The 16,908-nt window shown below is 44.5% G+C and overlaps 1 protein-coding gene across 2 annotated transcripts in view; it reads right to left on the reverse strand.

Moving 5' to 3' along the window:
- The window catches only part of PRKDC (protein kinase, DNA-activated, catalytic subunit), a 712,087-nt gene that overhangs the window by 603,448 nt on the left and 91,731 nt on the right, over positions 1-16,908 (reverse strand). For both annotated transcript variants that reach the window (XR_012244521.1, XM_073631567.1), the window contains exon 13: positions 1,037-1,205. Coding sequence is in view for 1 of the 2 variants with exons in the window: in XM_073631567.1 (XP_073487668.1) it covers positions 1,037-1,205 (169 nt within the window). In the remaining variant the exon portion in view is untranslated. The remainder of the gene's footprint in view (positions 1-1,036; positions 1,206-16,908) is intronic.

The following is a 16,908-nucleotide window of genomic DNA, read 5'->3' on the forward strand; positions in this document are numbered from 1 at the left end:
GGGTCGATAAGTACGAGACACATTTACTGGCCCCCGCTCACTATCCTGAAATTGGATCCGTGTGCCCACTGCTGCCGACAACCAGCAAAGGGAACAAGGAGCACAACCTGCAATGGTAAACAGCAGTAGCAGCTAGATGAGAGAGGGGGTTTACATTTTCAATGAAGAGGTTTGATCAGCACCTGTCAGCCTCTAATCAAAGCAATTTATTTTTAATCAGCAGCATTTGGGGGAACAGTTCCACATTAGGTTCATGGTCACTAAAGCAACTATGAGCCTATAGCAGGATATAGGATGCAGCTAACATAAGGCATAATGACCTCGCCAGCCGGAAGCAGTTCTGTGTCACTGTATGCCTTACGTTGGTGACAGCAACAAGGTTAAGGCAGAGTAGAAGCCTACTTTATGAACCTGACTTGGCCTAAAATGTTCCTAGGGTAACGGTGATGAAGAGCAGGAACTTTGTTCCCTGTAAACACCTGTGTTGATCTTCAAATTAACCCGTGTCCCAGTGGAGTCCAATGAATCCTAGGGCCTGGGTTGTACACACTGCTCAGGTTGAGACTTATGCTGGCCATACACTATATGAAAAATGGGCCGAAATTCGGTCATTTAGACAGTTCGTTAAATCGGGACGTTTTTGAGCTGAAAAAAAAAAGAAGGACAAGTTTGGAAATTTTCTGCTGAACGAACAATAAATTGAAAGATAATGTGTTTCCCGTCAGAACTGTCTGCACTAGGTATAAGTAAAAAAAAAATAAACAAACAAACAAAAAATGCATTCATTTATGTCCACTGAACGATTTATTGGTCATTACTTGATGGCACTGTCGTATGCGCTCACGGCCGAATGTTCGTTTTTCGAAGATGGGTTCGGACGATTTTTCGTATAGTGTATGACCAGCATAAGCCTCACGCACCTTCTAGAGCTATCCTCCACCCTCATACTCTCAGATGCTGAGCAGTGGACTGGCATAACACAGCTTTAGGCTGTTCCAGGTTACTTTATGATTAACAGCAATAAACAAAAACTCACCCACAGTACTGATCAGGCTCCAGAGCACTGGTCCCTTCCCTGCCAGAGACAAGAACACCTTAATGATTGCCTTCCAGCAAGAGAACTGCATTTTTGGGCTATATTGTGGAAATGTGTCAATCTGGACAACCAGGAGACGCTCAAGAACAGGTGTGTATACTTCAGGTATCTGAAGAAGAAAACGACTATATTAGCAATAATGATACATTTTTACTGCAGGAAAAATATACAACACAAAAAAAAAGCAACTGCAGATGGAATCCATAAAACATGTATTTTGAATCAGTATTGGGTTCTACTAAATATTTAACCTGAAAAGACATTTTAAATGTTTGATTTTAATCAGATGCTGTAATGGGATTGAAGGCAGCAACTCCAAACAAGCAAAATTAAATAAATACACCAACACCAATTCTTTGGATAAATTATGGCCACAGCTTTATTATTGGTTTAAAAATATCAATGTCAGTAAACACTTACATTTATTAAAAATGTAATATTGATTTTGTAACAACTACTTCAATACTTGGCACTTTCACCAAGTATTTTTGCCCAGGCCAATTTGCAGCTTTCGGTGCTGTCGCACTTTGAATGACAATTGTGCGGTCATGCAACACTGTACCCAAATGAATTTTTTAGCCTTTTCATCACACAAATAGAGCTTTTTTTTGGTGTATTTAATCACCGCTGGGTTTTTAATTTTTTGTTAAAAAAAACAAAAAGACCAACATTTTTTTTTTCTTTGAACCACTTCAGCCCGGGAGGATTTGGCTGCTCAATGACCGGAGCACTTTTTACAATTTGGTACTGCACTTCTTTAACGGGTAATTGCACAGTCATGCAATTCTGTACCCAAACAAAATTTATGTCCTTTTTTTCCCCACAAATAGATCTTTCTTTTGATGGTATTTGATTGACTCTGCGATTTTTATTTTTTGCGATATAAAACGGAAAGTGACCGAAAATTCGGGGGAAAAAAATGCAAGTTTCTACTTTTTGTTATTAAAAAAAATCCAATAAACTCAATTTTAGTCACAAATTTAGGCCAAAATGTATTCAGCCACATGTATTTGGTAAAAAAAAAAAAAAAAGTCAATAAGCGTATATTTATTGGTTTGCGCAAAAGTTACAGTGTCTACAAACTAGGGTACATTTTCTGGAATTTACGCAGCTTTTAGTTTATGACTGCCTATCTTATTTCTTGAGGTGCTAAAATGGCAGGGCAGAACTCCCCCCCTAAATTACCCCACTTTGGAAAGCAGACACCCCAAGGAAATTGCTAAGAGGCATGTTGAGCCCATTGAATATTTTATTTTTTTGTCACAAGTGATTGAAAAATGACTAAAAAAAAAAAAAAATAAAAAAAACACTTTGCACAAACACTTGCAAAGTTGTCACTAAATGATATATTGCTCAAACATGCCATGGGCATATGTGAAATTACACCCCAAAATACATTCTGCTGCTTCTCCTGAGTACGGGGATACCACATGTGTGAGATTTTTTGGGAGCCTAGCCGTGTACAGGACCCCGAAAACCAATCACCGCCTTCAGGCTTTCTAAGGGCGTAAATTTTTGATTTCACTCCTCACTACCCATCACAGTTTAGGAGGCCATGAAATGCCCAAATAGCACAACCCCACCCCCCACCCCCCAATGACCCCACTTTGGAAAATAGACACCCCAAGCTATTTGCTTAGAGGCATGTTGAGTATTTAGCAGATCTCGCTTTTTGTCAAAGTTTTGAAAATTGAAAAAAGAAAAAAAAAATACATTTTTTCTTTTTCTTCATTTTCAAAAATATATGGTGGGTTTTGCAACTTTTTTTTCTCACAGTATTTGCACAGCTATTTTTCAAAAGCATTTTTTTTGTAAAAAAAAAAACACTTTTTTTAAATTTTAATGCACTAAAACACACTATATTGCCCAAAAGTTTGCTGTAATAAAAAAGATGATGTTATGCCAAGTACATGGATACCAAACACGACATGCTTTAAAATTGCGCACAAACGTGCAGCGGTGACAAACTACATACATTTTTAAAAACCTTTAAAAACCTTTAAAAACCTTTACAGGTTACCACTTTAGATTTACAGAGGAGGTCTACTGCTAAAATTACTGCCCTTGAGGCGATACCTCAAATGCATGGTGCAATTGCTGTTTACATATGACACCAGACCGACGCTTGTGTTCGCCTTTGCGCGTGAGCACGGAGGGACAGGGGTGCTTTTTTTTATTTATTTTGCTTTTTTGTTTTATTTTTAAACTGTTCCTTTCATTTTTTTTTTTTTTATTGTTATCTCAGGGTATGTAAATATCCTCTATGATAGCAATAGGTAGTGACAGGTATGCTTTTTTGAAAAAATTGGGGTCTATTAGACCCTAGATTTCTCCTCTGCCCTCAAAGCATCTGACCACACCAAGATCGGTGCGATTAAATGCTTTCCTAATTTCCCAATGGCGCTGTTTATATCCAGCGAAACCTAATGAAATGCTTGTCGCTTCCGGTTTCTTAGGCCATAGAGATGATTGGAGCTGTTCTGGTCTCCGATCAGCTCTATGGTCAGCTGGCGGAACCACCGGCTGCATTCTCAGGTTCACTGATGGGACAGGAGAGACCGAGAAAACCATGGAAGATGGTGGGTGGGTGGGGCGTTCCCTCCCACTGCTTGTAAAAGCAGTCTAGAGGCCAATTAGCTGCTAGGATTGCTTTTACATGAAAGCCGACCGCTGGCTGAAAAGAATGATATCAAGATGATCATTCTGGTATAACCACTCAAAGTCCAGCAACATAACAGTACGTTGCTGGTCCTTGTTGAGCATATATTGTAATGTTCTTTTTTTTCATGCAGCCTGTGGGCTGAACGAAAAAAAAAAAAAAGAGATTACTCGGTGGGTATGCCCACCATTAGAATACCGCCCTTCATCCACCCATTTCTAATGATGGGCATACATGCACCACTTTCTTTTAACTGTGGTGGTGAAATTACCTCCTACAGCGCTGGAGTCACGCTTTATGTATCATGGGAGCAAACGCTGTTGCTGTCAGAATAAATAAACCCGTGCTGCAGCTGAATGGCGTACCTGCTAAGCAACTGATGGTTAACAATAAAACAAACATTACAATATAACATACCATACCTGCAAAGCAAATAAAATAAAACATAGTAGAAATAAAACCGCGAGAGAATGATAAAGAACAATAGTGAGCGAACAGTAGAGCGGACAGTAAAGAGCAAACATAAGAGAGAACAATAGAGAGAAGAAAAATAAAACCACAACTATTTTTGACTTTTTTATTTTTTTGGGCGTTTTTTTTTTCCACTTTTATAAAAAAACTGTAAACTGAACGTTACAGATTAGGGTCTCAAAATGAGATGACCATCACATCTTTCGAGACCCTGTTTACGTGTGCCTAGGACTGTGTAGTGCTGTACCCTACGCTAATACTCCATTAGTGTGTGGTAGCGTTCGAAACAGTCACCAATGCAAAGACCAGGTTGGTCAGGACAGGAGGGACAATAAAAAGCGTGTGTCACGCCTATATCCGCGCTTTCTACAGACATAACATCTTCTTGTGGTAGGGGTACCAGAGAGGACATGCGGAAAATGCCTCTCATGCAGCCGGCTTACTGCATTTGGATTGGGACGTTGGGCCACAGCACAGTCTGGAAACAGAAGGGCTGCGATGATCTCTTCCTGGAATTTAAGGAAGGATCCAGTTTGTCCTGAAGCTTTGTATAGCACAAAAGCATTCAGCATAGCCAATTGAAATAAGTATACAGACACTTTTTTGTACCAGTGTCAGGGCTTACGGGCAATTAGGTACGGCGCCAACAACTGGTTGTTGAGGTCCACCCCTCCTATATCAAGGTTATACTCGTGGACACAGAGGGGTTTCTCCACAACACCAGTCACAGTAGGAATCTGGACCGTCATGTCTGCGTGAAGGGAGGACAGAACGAAAACATTCTTATTATCTCTCCACTTCACAGTGAGCAAATTACTACATCTCAAGCAGCCTCTCTCCCCCAGCCTAAGATGTGAATCTACAAGCCACTGGGGTAAGCCCCGGCAATTAGATCGCACGGTGCCACATGTGCCAATTTGGTAATCAAACAAGTGACTAAAAAGTGGCCTGCTTATGTAATAATTGTCCACATACAAATGGTACCCCTTTCCGAATAAGGGTGACACCAAGTCCCACACAATCTTACCAGAGCTCCCTATGTAGTCTGGGCAGTTCTCCTATCTCCTCCTTTGTAAACCATAAAACTACATGTATAGCCTGTGGCCCTGTCACAGAGCTTATACATCTTGACCCCATATCTGGCACGTTTGCTGGGTAGATACTGTTTGAATGACAAGCGGCCAGAAAACTTAATCAGGGACTTATCAACACAGAGAGCTTGATGGGGAGTAAACAAGGCTGCACAGCGTTGGTTGAAGTGGTTAACGAGGGGCCGAATTTTGTAGAGCTGACCAAATTCAGGGTCACCCCGAGGATGACAGTTCATTATCGCTGAAGTGCATGGACCGCGAGATCTGCTCATATCGTGTCCTGGTGGCAGAGAACAGGGGCATATGGTGAATTGGGTCATTGGACCAATATGACTGCAACTCACTCTTTTTAGTTATGCCCATGAGGAGGGATAGACCCAGGAAGGTCTTAAATTCAGAAACCGTAATTGGTTTCTATTCTCTGGCAAGGGTCAGCTGGGGATTAGCGGCGATGAATTGACCAGCATACAAATTTCTTTGGTCCACAATAGATCTATAGAGATCTTCAGTGAAAAACAGCGAATAAAAATTAAGTGACGTAAAATCAACTGCTTCCACCTGAATTCCTGGTTGGCCAGTGAATGGGGGAAGTACGGGTGCTGCAGAAGTGGTGGGCTTCCAATTAGGATTGGCGAATGCAGCAGGAAGAGTACTATGGGCTCGACGGGCCTGTCTTTGTCTTCTTCTTGGTGGCAGCGGGACACTACTTGTGCAAGCCACCTCGCTAGCTTGAACTGATCTTATAGGACTCGCCACATCTCCACGTGATACTGCAGTGCTGGATGTACTAGGCAGCTGGTGCTTGCCAGTTCACCAGAAGGATGAGCGGCACTAGTACGGGGTCTCTGCTCCATATGAGAGCCCTGCGGTTCTTGCACCTCAACGACAGCAGAAGAACGGAGTCTGGTACGCCTGACCTTGGCAGGGACCACAAGTCCGTCATCAGAGCCATCTGTCAGGGTGCCGCTGCTGTCTACAGTTCGTATTCTGAGCCTGAATCTGACAGAGTGACTTCCTCTTCACTATCTGTCATGCTCAGAAATGTGTAGGCCTCTTCACTACTGTACCTTCGATTTGACATTTTGGTCTCTATATTTACTGGTACAGTAGTGAGACTCACAAGAAAAAAAAAAAAAGCACCTGACTGTCAGCGACTGATTCAAACGCTACCAAAAAAACTGTTAGCGTTCGCAGGGATAAGGCCTGACTCTGCGAATGCTGCAGTTATGTGTGTTGTGTTTTTGTAAGTGACAGTGATCGATTGATACTGCACTTGGCTGGGCAGAGGGGCTAAACGCAGGTGCTAGCAGGTATCTGGGCTGATCCCTCTAACACTGCGTTTTTGGGAACCCTAAACTGCTGGGGACGCTAATATAGTTCTGATGAGATATTGATCTATTCAGACACTATAGTACTAAAGGGAGGTGTATGGTGCATGCATGGGTGTTAGCGCTACTGGCACTAATCTGACGCTGCCTGGGGCGACGCAGCCCCTGAGTGATTCTAAAACCTAATTGATCTCACTTGCCGGGTGATCAGGGGGTTAAACCTTTATTGGGTAATATACGGAGGGTGCCCTGACGCTATAAAAAAAAAAAAAACTAGCTAACCAGTATCACCAGTGACACTTATACAGTGATCACTGGTGAGAGGGGGTGATCAAGGGGTAAAACCTTAATTAGGGGGGGTTGGGGGGGTCCCTAGACCTATCTGGGCTAACCACTAATTACACTAACACTGATTAGTGTCACCAATGACAACAGTACAGTGATCAAAAAAAAATCTGAACACTACATTGAGTGACACAGTGACGGGGGTGAAGGGGTTAACTGGGGGGTGATCCGGGAGTGGCAAGCGTACCTACGTGAATTGGTGTCAGTGTAGTGGTGGTGCTCTCTGATGCTCTCTCTCCTCGGTCTGTAACGGAAAAGACGGACACGAGGAGAGATGACATCACTTCCCCTGCTGTGTTTACACTTATACATGCAGGGGAAGGATCTCATTCGCCAGGAGCGATCAACAGGTCCAGGCCAGATTTCTTTGGCCTGGGCCTGGGAATTGATCGGCTCTGGATCGAATCCGATCGTCGCGGCCGCCGTAACATAACGGCGATTCGCCTGCCAGTGCCATTCTGGCACAGTACAACTGCGGCGGCTGGTCGGGAAGTGGTTAAAAGAAATTTTTTTAACCACTTGGCATCCGCGCTATGGCCGAATGACGGCCACAGTGCGGACCTGAATTCCCGAGAGGCCGTCATGTGATGGCCTCCCCTGTGCACGTGCACTGCACGCGCCTTGCAGGGCGCGCGCCGAGCGCGCTGTGATGACCGAGTCACAGACTCGGGTGATCACCGATCTAAGGAAGGGGCCGGTCCCGGCCCCTTACCATGTGATCAGCTGTCAGCCAATGACAGCTGATCACATGATGTAAACAAAAGATCGGTAATCGTCTTTTTTTTTCTACTCACGCTGACAGCGCGAGTAGAAAAAAAAGCCGTTCACCGGCTCAGATGTGAGGGACATCGGTCCCGAAGTGGAAGAGGCACATCTGCCTCATCAGTGCCACCTAATAGTGCCACCTAACAGTGCCCACAGTGCCACCTAACAGTGCCCACAAGTGCCACCTATCAATGACCACAAGTGCCAGCTATCAATGCCCACAAGTAGTGCCGCCTATCAGTGCCCATCATTACCGCCTATCAGTGCCCATCACGGCCGCCTCATCAGCGTACATCAATGAAAGGAGAAAAATTACCTGTTTTAAATTTTTTATAACAAAATATAAAAAAAATTAAATTTTTTTTTTTTTAAAAATTCAGATTTTTACATTTTTTTAACAAAAAGTAAAAACTGCAGAGGTGATCAAATACCACCAAAATAAAGCTCTATTTGTGGGGAAAAAATGATAAAAATTTCATATGGGTACAGTGTTGTATGACCGCGCAATTGTCATTCAAAGTGCGTCAGCGCTGAAAGCTGAAAATTGGTCTGAATAGGAGGGGGGTTTAAGTGCCCAGTAAGCAAGTGGTTAAATAAAGTAATTTTTCTCCTACACTGATGTGCGCTGATGAGGCTGCACTGATGGGCACTGATGAGGTGGCACTGATATACAGCACTCAAAGGTAGCACTTATTGGCATATAACTGATGGGCACAGATTGACCGCACTGATGGGCACTGTTGGGGCTGCATTGTAATCAGGGCACTGATGATCAGTGCCCTTATTACCTTTACAAGTTTTTCCTGTGAGGAGATGCCGCTCATCAGCTCTCCTCACCTCACACTCTATCAGCTTTTCCTCTCTCCCACTGACAAATGGCACTTCCTTGTTTACATGTGATCGACTGTGATTGGACACAGCCGATCACAGGGGAAAGGAGCCACAGCTCTTTGCAGAGATCGGGGTCATGCCGTATCCCAGGAACATGGCGTGCCCAAGAACATGGCTAAACTGGGTGCTGTCATATGACGTCTTCCCAGAACAAGAGCTGCACCGCTCCACAGTCATTTGATGGTGGGTGGGCAGTAAGTGGTTAAGCACACAGCAGCTGTCCCCTAAACACACCTCCATAGATCCACCCCCTTTTGAAGCCCATATTATGGGAGTTCCTGTGAGGGAGGTACAGGCAGCACACAGACTTGCCCCCACAAAGCTGAGTGATCTGTCACCATCATGATGAATGCTGCTTGTTTACTCATAATAGAAAAAGATCATTCAGTATAAAGTATCTGCATGTGTACAAATAGCTGAAGTTACATTACACAGAGCCACAACTTTGAATGATCTTTTACTATCATGAATGAGCAAGCAGCACTGCGGCTCTCTGTGTGTGTGTGTCTGTCAGGGCTTCTTGTACACATTCACAGTCCAGTCAATGGATCATAGAGTGCTGTAGAGCTGCCATAGGCAACTTCCCCTCTGATAACCATGTTCCCTGAATCGAGAGGCTCTCCAAAACACTTTCCCAGCATGGCATCCATAATCTAGACCTTTCAATTAATCAGAAATAAGGATTACCCAGTATCATTCTAAAGCCAACCTCATCTTGGGAGTCAGATGCACTGGCAGATCCAAGGACTCCTGACATCTGTCCCATAGAATCAGGATATTAACCTGAAAAGCGCTGGAATGAAAATAGGCCAACTGGCTACCATCATCCCCAGTACCTTTGTGCATGCTCGAATCGAGGGATTTACCAAATGCCCTCAGGGACTCAACCTGCCAAAGACAGGCACTTCTCCTGCAGAGGAAAGAGAGAGAGCGAGAGAGAGCGAGCGCAAGAACACACATACACGATTAATCGCCAAGAATCATTATCGCGATTTTTTCCCCGTTGCGATCTTGATAAAAAAAGTGTTTCACGATTCTGTCTATGCAAAGAATTCTCTCTGCTCTTCTGAAGCCACAGCCGTCAAAAAAAAGGAAGAAAAAAAATGGGCAGTCTGCCAAGAATATCAACATTCTTTAGCAGTGGCACTACGTCTAAATATTGTAACAATTTATCAATGGAATAGACTTTAAGTGGTTAAAGTTTCTTCATTTACACACAAACAAAAAACCTTTTTCTGACATTTGTTGGTTTCAAGCTAAAATCTTTTTTCATTTTTTGCTAGAAAATTATTTAGAACCCCCAAACATTATATATATATTTTTAGTAGAGACGCTAGAGAATAAAATGGTGATCGTTGCAATACTGTATGTCACACTGTATTTGCGCAACGGTCTTTCAAATGCAATTTTTTGGGAAAAAATTACTTTAATGAATTAAAAAAAAAAAACAGTAAAGTTAGCCCAATTTTTTTTTGTAAAATGTGAAAGATTTTACGGCGCGAGAATCGTGATCTTTTAATTCTTTTTTTTTGTATAATCTTTATTTTTATATTTTGTCAAGATAACATACATTGAGAGAGTCAAAACCCAACAAAAAAAGAATAACACAATGAGTGGCCAGAGGGGTATATAGAGGGACAAAAGAGGGAGGGGTATTGGGTTACTAGGACATAAAGACATCTGGTACAATCAGTAATTAGCTTCATATGACTTCATCAAGTTATACCTCAACAACAGAGGATATGTGAGTACTTTAACCGTAGTAGCAGAGCAAAATATTGTTCTCATATATAGGATACAACGATACGCGTGCTGCAGCCATGATAACCCAAGGTAAAAAGGTAGGTAGGGGGGAGGGAGAGAAACAAAAAGGGGGAAGTGGGCATACCCATAAACAAGTATAACGATCAATCAGCACAACTGCAGTAAGCGTACATCTATAACTATGATAAAGGACCTAGGGGTTCGTGGCTCACAGGTCTCATCCTCCAAAAATAAAGAAAAGAAAAAGGGAGGAAAAAAGAAAAAAAAAAAAAAAAGAAAAAATTATGTACCATCTACCTCTAGTCGGCCCGCCTGGGGGTCGCAGTAAGTGGCGTTTGCGTCTTGTTGGACGTATAATGTATCCACGTGGCCCACATAGCGTAAAATTTATCACACCTATCCTTGCACCTCGCCATCCACTCCTCCGCTGCCATAATGGAGTTAAGTAAGCGCACCCATTTGGGTCGCCCCGGAACTTGGGTTGATTTCCAACCTATGGGAATCAGATGCCGGGCAGCATTTAATAGGTGTGGGAGAATTGACTTGTGCCTGGGAGCCCACAGCCCCTCCAGCACGCAGCAGCTCCATACCATCGGGTCAGCAGCTTAAAGCGATTTTCTTGCATCTTAGTATCTACAGAGCTCTTATGGGTGAGAAGGTATAGATGGCTCAATTGAGCCTCCGTAAACGTATGCTGTAGATCCCTCTCCCACTCTCGTATATATGTTGGTTTACCCTGGGACTCCGCAGACTGCAACAGCTCATAAAGCACTGAAATAGAGTGAGGAATGGGGTCCTCAGACTTACACAGCCTTTCAAACGGGTTCAAGGAAGAGGGGGGGGGGTCGAACAGGATAGGGCAAATTATGGATAAATTGATGTAATTGTCTATAGCGTCATTCGTCCATAGGGAAACGGCCAAATTGAGAGCGGAGCCAGTCCAGAGAGACCAGGCCTTGCTCGTGTACAAAACTCCCACATCGCTTCTCCCAATCCCTTGCCCACATGCGGAAGTAGGAGAGAGGTGTTCCCCTGGAGTGAACCAGGGGAAGCCCCCAACAGGAGCAAGTGGGGACACAGGCTGTGACAGCTGCCCCCGTGCGTTTAAGATATCCCACAACTTCAGCACATGGACAGAGACCGGCGACACAAAGTCCGAGAGGCCTCAACAGTCTCTGGGAAGCCATTACGACCAGCCAGAAATTTCTCAAGGGGAACCCAAGATTTGGTGGCTGTATAGTGCTGCCAATCGAGAATCCTTTGTAGGGCAACCGCCTCATAATATCTTCGTATAGAGGGGATCCCCAGCCCCCCAAACCACTTAGATCGTTGCAGTGTGCGGAGGGCCAAACGGGGTGTATGACCCTGCCATATAAATTTTAGGAACAGGCTGTTGAAGGCTGAGAAGAGAGATCTGGGTAGCGCAATAGGTACCATCTGAAGGTAAAAAAGGATTCTCGGCAGTAGATTCATTTTCAGGATGCTGACTCGGCCCATTCATGAGAAGGTGGTACGATCCAATCGCGAAAGATCGGCTTTAATTGTGGTGAGTAGAGGGGCAAAGTTACATGTATATAGCTGTGCAAATGTATTTGGGAGGTAAATGCCAAGATATTTTAATGAAGAGCCGCACCACGTGATGGAGACAGAGGCTTGCAGTTGGGAGCGCAAGGGGAAGGATTTCCGATTTACTAATAATAAATTTTAAAGTTGGAGAGAGAATGGAATCCCCGTGATTCCGCCATAATGTCAGGAAGAGAAATCAGCGGGTCCGTGACGTAAAATAGAACATCATCAGCATACGCCGATAATTTATGTTCTGTCGTCCCTACTGTGAACCCCCTGATGTTAGGATTGGATCATATCTTATTGAGTAGCAGATCCAGTGTGAGGGCGAATATCAGGGGGGATAAAGGGCACCCCTGTCTGGTCCTGTTTCTAATAGGAAAAGGGTTAGAAAGCGTCCCATTTACCTTAACCCGGGCTTCTGGGGAACTGTATAATGAGCCTATCCACCTAAGCATATTATGTCCTAGACCCAACCTGGATAGTACCGCCTGAAGATAGGGCCCAGTCCACCCAGTCAAAAGCTTTTTCAGCATCTGTGGACAATAGGAGACAGGGTGGACTGGGCCACTGTATATTCACCCAATGAATTAGTTGTATAGCTCGGCTGGAGTTGTCCCTAGCCTCCCTCCCCGCTATAAAACCCGTTTGGTTGAGTGGATTACCGTCGGTAGAATGGGTTTAAGTTGATTCGCCAAGATCTTTGCTAAGATTTTCATGTCAGTATTCAACGAGATCGGCCTATAGCTGCTAGGGATGGATGGGTCTTTTCCTTCCTTTGGAAGAACGGTAATATGTGCAAGCAATGCCTCCTTCGGAAGGGGAGTGCCTGATGCCAGGGCGTTAAAGTAGGTGCACATGCGATCAGACAAGAGGGATGAAAATTTACAGTAATATGCATTGGTGAACCCATCTGGGCCAGGACTCTTTCCTTGCGGAAGGTCTTTAATGACTGCTTCGATCTCCGCCACAGCTATAGGCCTGTCAAGCTGCTTGATAATTGATGTGGACAATTGAGGGGCTAATGCCTCCTCTAGGTGTTGTAAGATACATTCCAGTTTCTGCAGAGGCGTGTGACCCACAAGTGTGGCGGGGAGCTGATAGAGTTGGGCATAGTACTCCCTAAAGGTGTTCGTGATTTTGGAGGACAATACCATTTGGGAGCCTGAAGCAGTTTGCAACCTATGTACGTGACCGGACGTGTGCTGTCGTTTAAGGGCCCTTGCTAATAGCCTCCCGCACTTGTTTCCAAATTCATAAAATTTATGAGACACATATCTCAGTCTATCCCGTGTGCATGTTTCTAACAGAGTAGAGAGCTTTTCCATAAGGGACACAAGCTCCTCATAAAGGGGTGGCGTCAGTTGGCGTTTATGTTTAAGTTCTGCGGTGCGTAGCTGGGTCAGTAGGGACTGAAGTATATCACTGCGTGCTTTTTTGATTCTGGATCCTTGGGAAATAAGCTCACCCCGTAACACGGCCTTGTGTCCCTCCCACACAAAAGGCATCCCCACCTCTCCCATCATGTTCTCCTTAAAATATAGTGATATGGTATCGAAGACCCGCTTGTGTGCCACTGCATCATCGAGCAGGTTTTCATTGAACCACCATGTCCATTGACAAACTTCTGGCGATAGGGGAGCTAGGGAGATAGAGATGGGTGCATGATCGGAGATTGTCAGGGATCCAATCGACGCGCGGGAGAGCGATTCCAAAAAACATTGGTCCACCAATAAGAGGTCTATCCGCGTATACACATTGTGTGTAGCGGAATAGTAAATGAAATCTTTCACGGTAGGGTGAAGCACTCTCCAGCAGTCGACCAGATGGTTTGCATTCAGGGTCTTACGAAATCGCTTAAGGAAGGCGAACGAGTGAGTAGAACGGCCAGAGGAAGTATCCAACTGAGGGTCGGGGCTGACATTAAAGTCACCCCCCATCACCAGCCTCCCCTCCCGAAACGTGGAAAGGGCATCTAACATTGATTCCAAAAACTCCAATTGCTGAGAATTAGGAGCATACAGCTCCACGAGGATAAGCTTGCGAGCGAACAGAGTGCCTTTCAAGAAGACAAATCTGCCATCTGGATCTGCATAGTGTTCTAAGGGAATGAAAGGGCAATTTTTATTGTATCGCAATAGCCACTCCACCAGATTTAGGTCTGGGTGAGTTGCTAAGGTACCATTGGTTGTATAGGTGTGTAGGGAGACGGGGAACCGAGTCAGCTCTGAAATGAGTTTCCTGCAAGAGTAAAATGTGTGCACCCAATCTCTTTGTCACAAGCCACAACTTACTGCGTTTGGCTGGGGAGCTCAGGCCACGGACATTATACGATATGATCTTCAGATCAGTCATGGATAATCACTGGGGGCTCCGCCCCATGGGCATGCGAAGGATGAGGAGAGACCTGCGGCCAAACGAACATAATAAGTCTGAGGTGCTGAAAAGAAAAAACATGCAAGTATAACCCAGTTAGCAAAAAAAGGGAGAAAAATAAAAACACATATAAATAGTTCAAAACAAATGGAGAACGGTATGCCCAGTGGGCAAGTAAATAACACTAACACCGACGGTGCGAGGGTCACCTCCGGCCAGCCGGCCCAAAAAGGTCCCAGTGACCAACACACCGTGGACAACCTCGGCCGAGGAGTGCAACTCCCAAGAGTTCACCTATGGGGGGTGAGTGGGGAGACAGACAGGAGCCCTACTAAGGGTCCCGCTCCAGTGCAAGAGCACCTCCGGAAATCAGAGGTGCATTTGAATTATTTGCAGCAGCAAAAACAGTCCTGATTAAAAAAAAAAATTAGGAGAAAATGGAAGAAAGGATGCAATCCTCTGAAACTCGAATGGACAGTCAACGTGCAGCAGGGGGAGAAGGAGGCCCCTGATCAGCGGAGACAACAGGGTCTGCCCTCAGTTTGTTGCAGCCTCTGCGACGAGCTTGTTGCCAAGACTCCGGACGGGCTGGTGCCAGAACCGCCAGGGGAGTGAGCCAGTCAGGTACGTCCACTGCCAGTAGGCCGAGGCGGGCCAGAAAGTGGGGCAAGTCCGATTTGTTCCTCAGAGTAATTTGCTGGCCCCCCTTAGTGACCGACAGGCTGAAAGGAAATCCCCAGCGATAGATCAGGTGAGCATCCTGTAAAATTTCCAGCAAGGGCTTAAGGGCCCTGCGTTGCATCAGTGTGCGTCTCGATAGATGTGGAGATGTGGAAAGAGGGACACCTTAGCTCCATCAAATCCACGTGGCGGACCCCCCGAACATGATGCATGATGCGTTCCTTCAAAGTATATTTGTGCAGCTTGCAAATAATGTCTCGGGGTTTGTCAGGGTCATCAGAGGGGGGTCTGAGAGCCCGATGGGCTCGGTCAATCTCTATGCAGTCAGGCGCCTCTCTGCCCAGGATCTGCGTGAACATCCCCTGTAGAGTAGGGATAATGTCTCTGGGACCGTGATCTTTTTATTCTAAGAAAAAAAAAAAAAAAAAAAAAACTTGATTCTCATTTTGGCCAGAATTTGTGCAGCTCTAGATCTCTTTTAAAAACCAACCGATCTGAAAACACTAGCAAAAAAGGGCTCCCTAATTTTTAAGAGCCTATAACTCACTAAGCTTATGGGCTGAAGGCACCACCACTAAGAACACAGTCTTTAGGGTTAAGGATTTTAAAGAGGTTAACTCCAGTGGTTCAAAAGGCCCTGCCATCTTTACTTGTAGGTCTGCTCCCAGGTCCCACCTCAGGAAAGACTGAAACAAGACTGGCCTTGCCCTGGAAATACAGTCTTGGCCAAAAATATTGGCAACCCTGCATTTCCGTCAGATAAAGCCAAATCTGACACATTGCACGCAAAACTCCAAAAACAGACTTAAAATTATTGCTACCTTCTAAAAAATTGTAATAAAAGATTGCATTCCAAGTCTGTGATGTTCCTGTAATTTTTAAGTAAACTCACCTGTATCAATTAACAGGTGCTGACCAGAAATCACAACAGCAACCATTTAAAATGGTGAAAAATTGACTCAACCCGTTGTGTGTCTCTATGTGCCACACAGAGCATGGAGAAGAGAAAGAGCAGCAAAGAATCATCTGAGCATTTGAAAACAAAAATAGTGGAAAAGCATGGACAATCTTAAGGTTACAAGTCCATCTCCAGAGATCTTAATGTTCCTGTGTCCACTGTGCGCAACACCGTCAAGAAATTACAGCCCATGGCACTGTAGCTAATCTCCCTGGACATGGATGAAAGAGAAAAATTGATCAAAGATTGCAACTAAGGATTGCTTGAATGGTGGATAGAAAACCTCGATCAATTTCCAGACAAATTCAAGCTGACCTTCAGGCACAGGGTACAATTGCGTTAGCTCGCACTATACGTCACCATCTGCATGAAAAGGGACGCTATGGTAGGAGACACAAGAGGATCCCACAGCTGACACAGAAAGATAAAAAAGACAGATTGGAGTTTGCCAAAAAACTTACCTGAGGAAGCCAAAATTCTTTTGGGAGGAATGTGCTATGCACAGACGAAACAAAAATTACAGCTTTTGGTAAAGCCCATCATTCTACTGTTTTCAGAAGAAGAAATTAGGCATTAAAAGAAGAAAATACCGCTCCTACAGTCAAACATGGTGGAGGTTCACTGATGTTTTGGGGTTGCGCTGCTGCTTCAGGCACTGGATGTCTTGACCACGTGTATGGCATCATGAAATCTGAAGACTACCAAAGAATCCTGGGGTGCAATGTAGGGCCCAGTGTCAGAAAATTGGGTCTCTGTCAGAGGTCATGGGTCTTACAGCAGGACAATGACTCAAAGCACATGTCAAAAAAAGCACCCAGAAATAGTTTAAGACAAAGCGCTGAAGAGTACTTAACTGGCCAGCAATAAGTCCAAATCTAAAACTGGACTCTAAATCCCATAGAGTAGAGAAGTGTAAG

This window comes from Aquarana catesbeiana, linkage group LG05 (assembly GCF_042186555.1).
Source record: "Aquarana catesbeiana isolate 2022-GZ linkage group LG05, ASM4218655v1, whole genome shotgun sequence".
Lineage (NCBI taxonomy): Eukaryota > Metazoa > Chordata > Amphibia > Anura > Ranidae > Aquarana > Aquarana catesbeiana.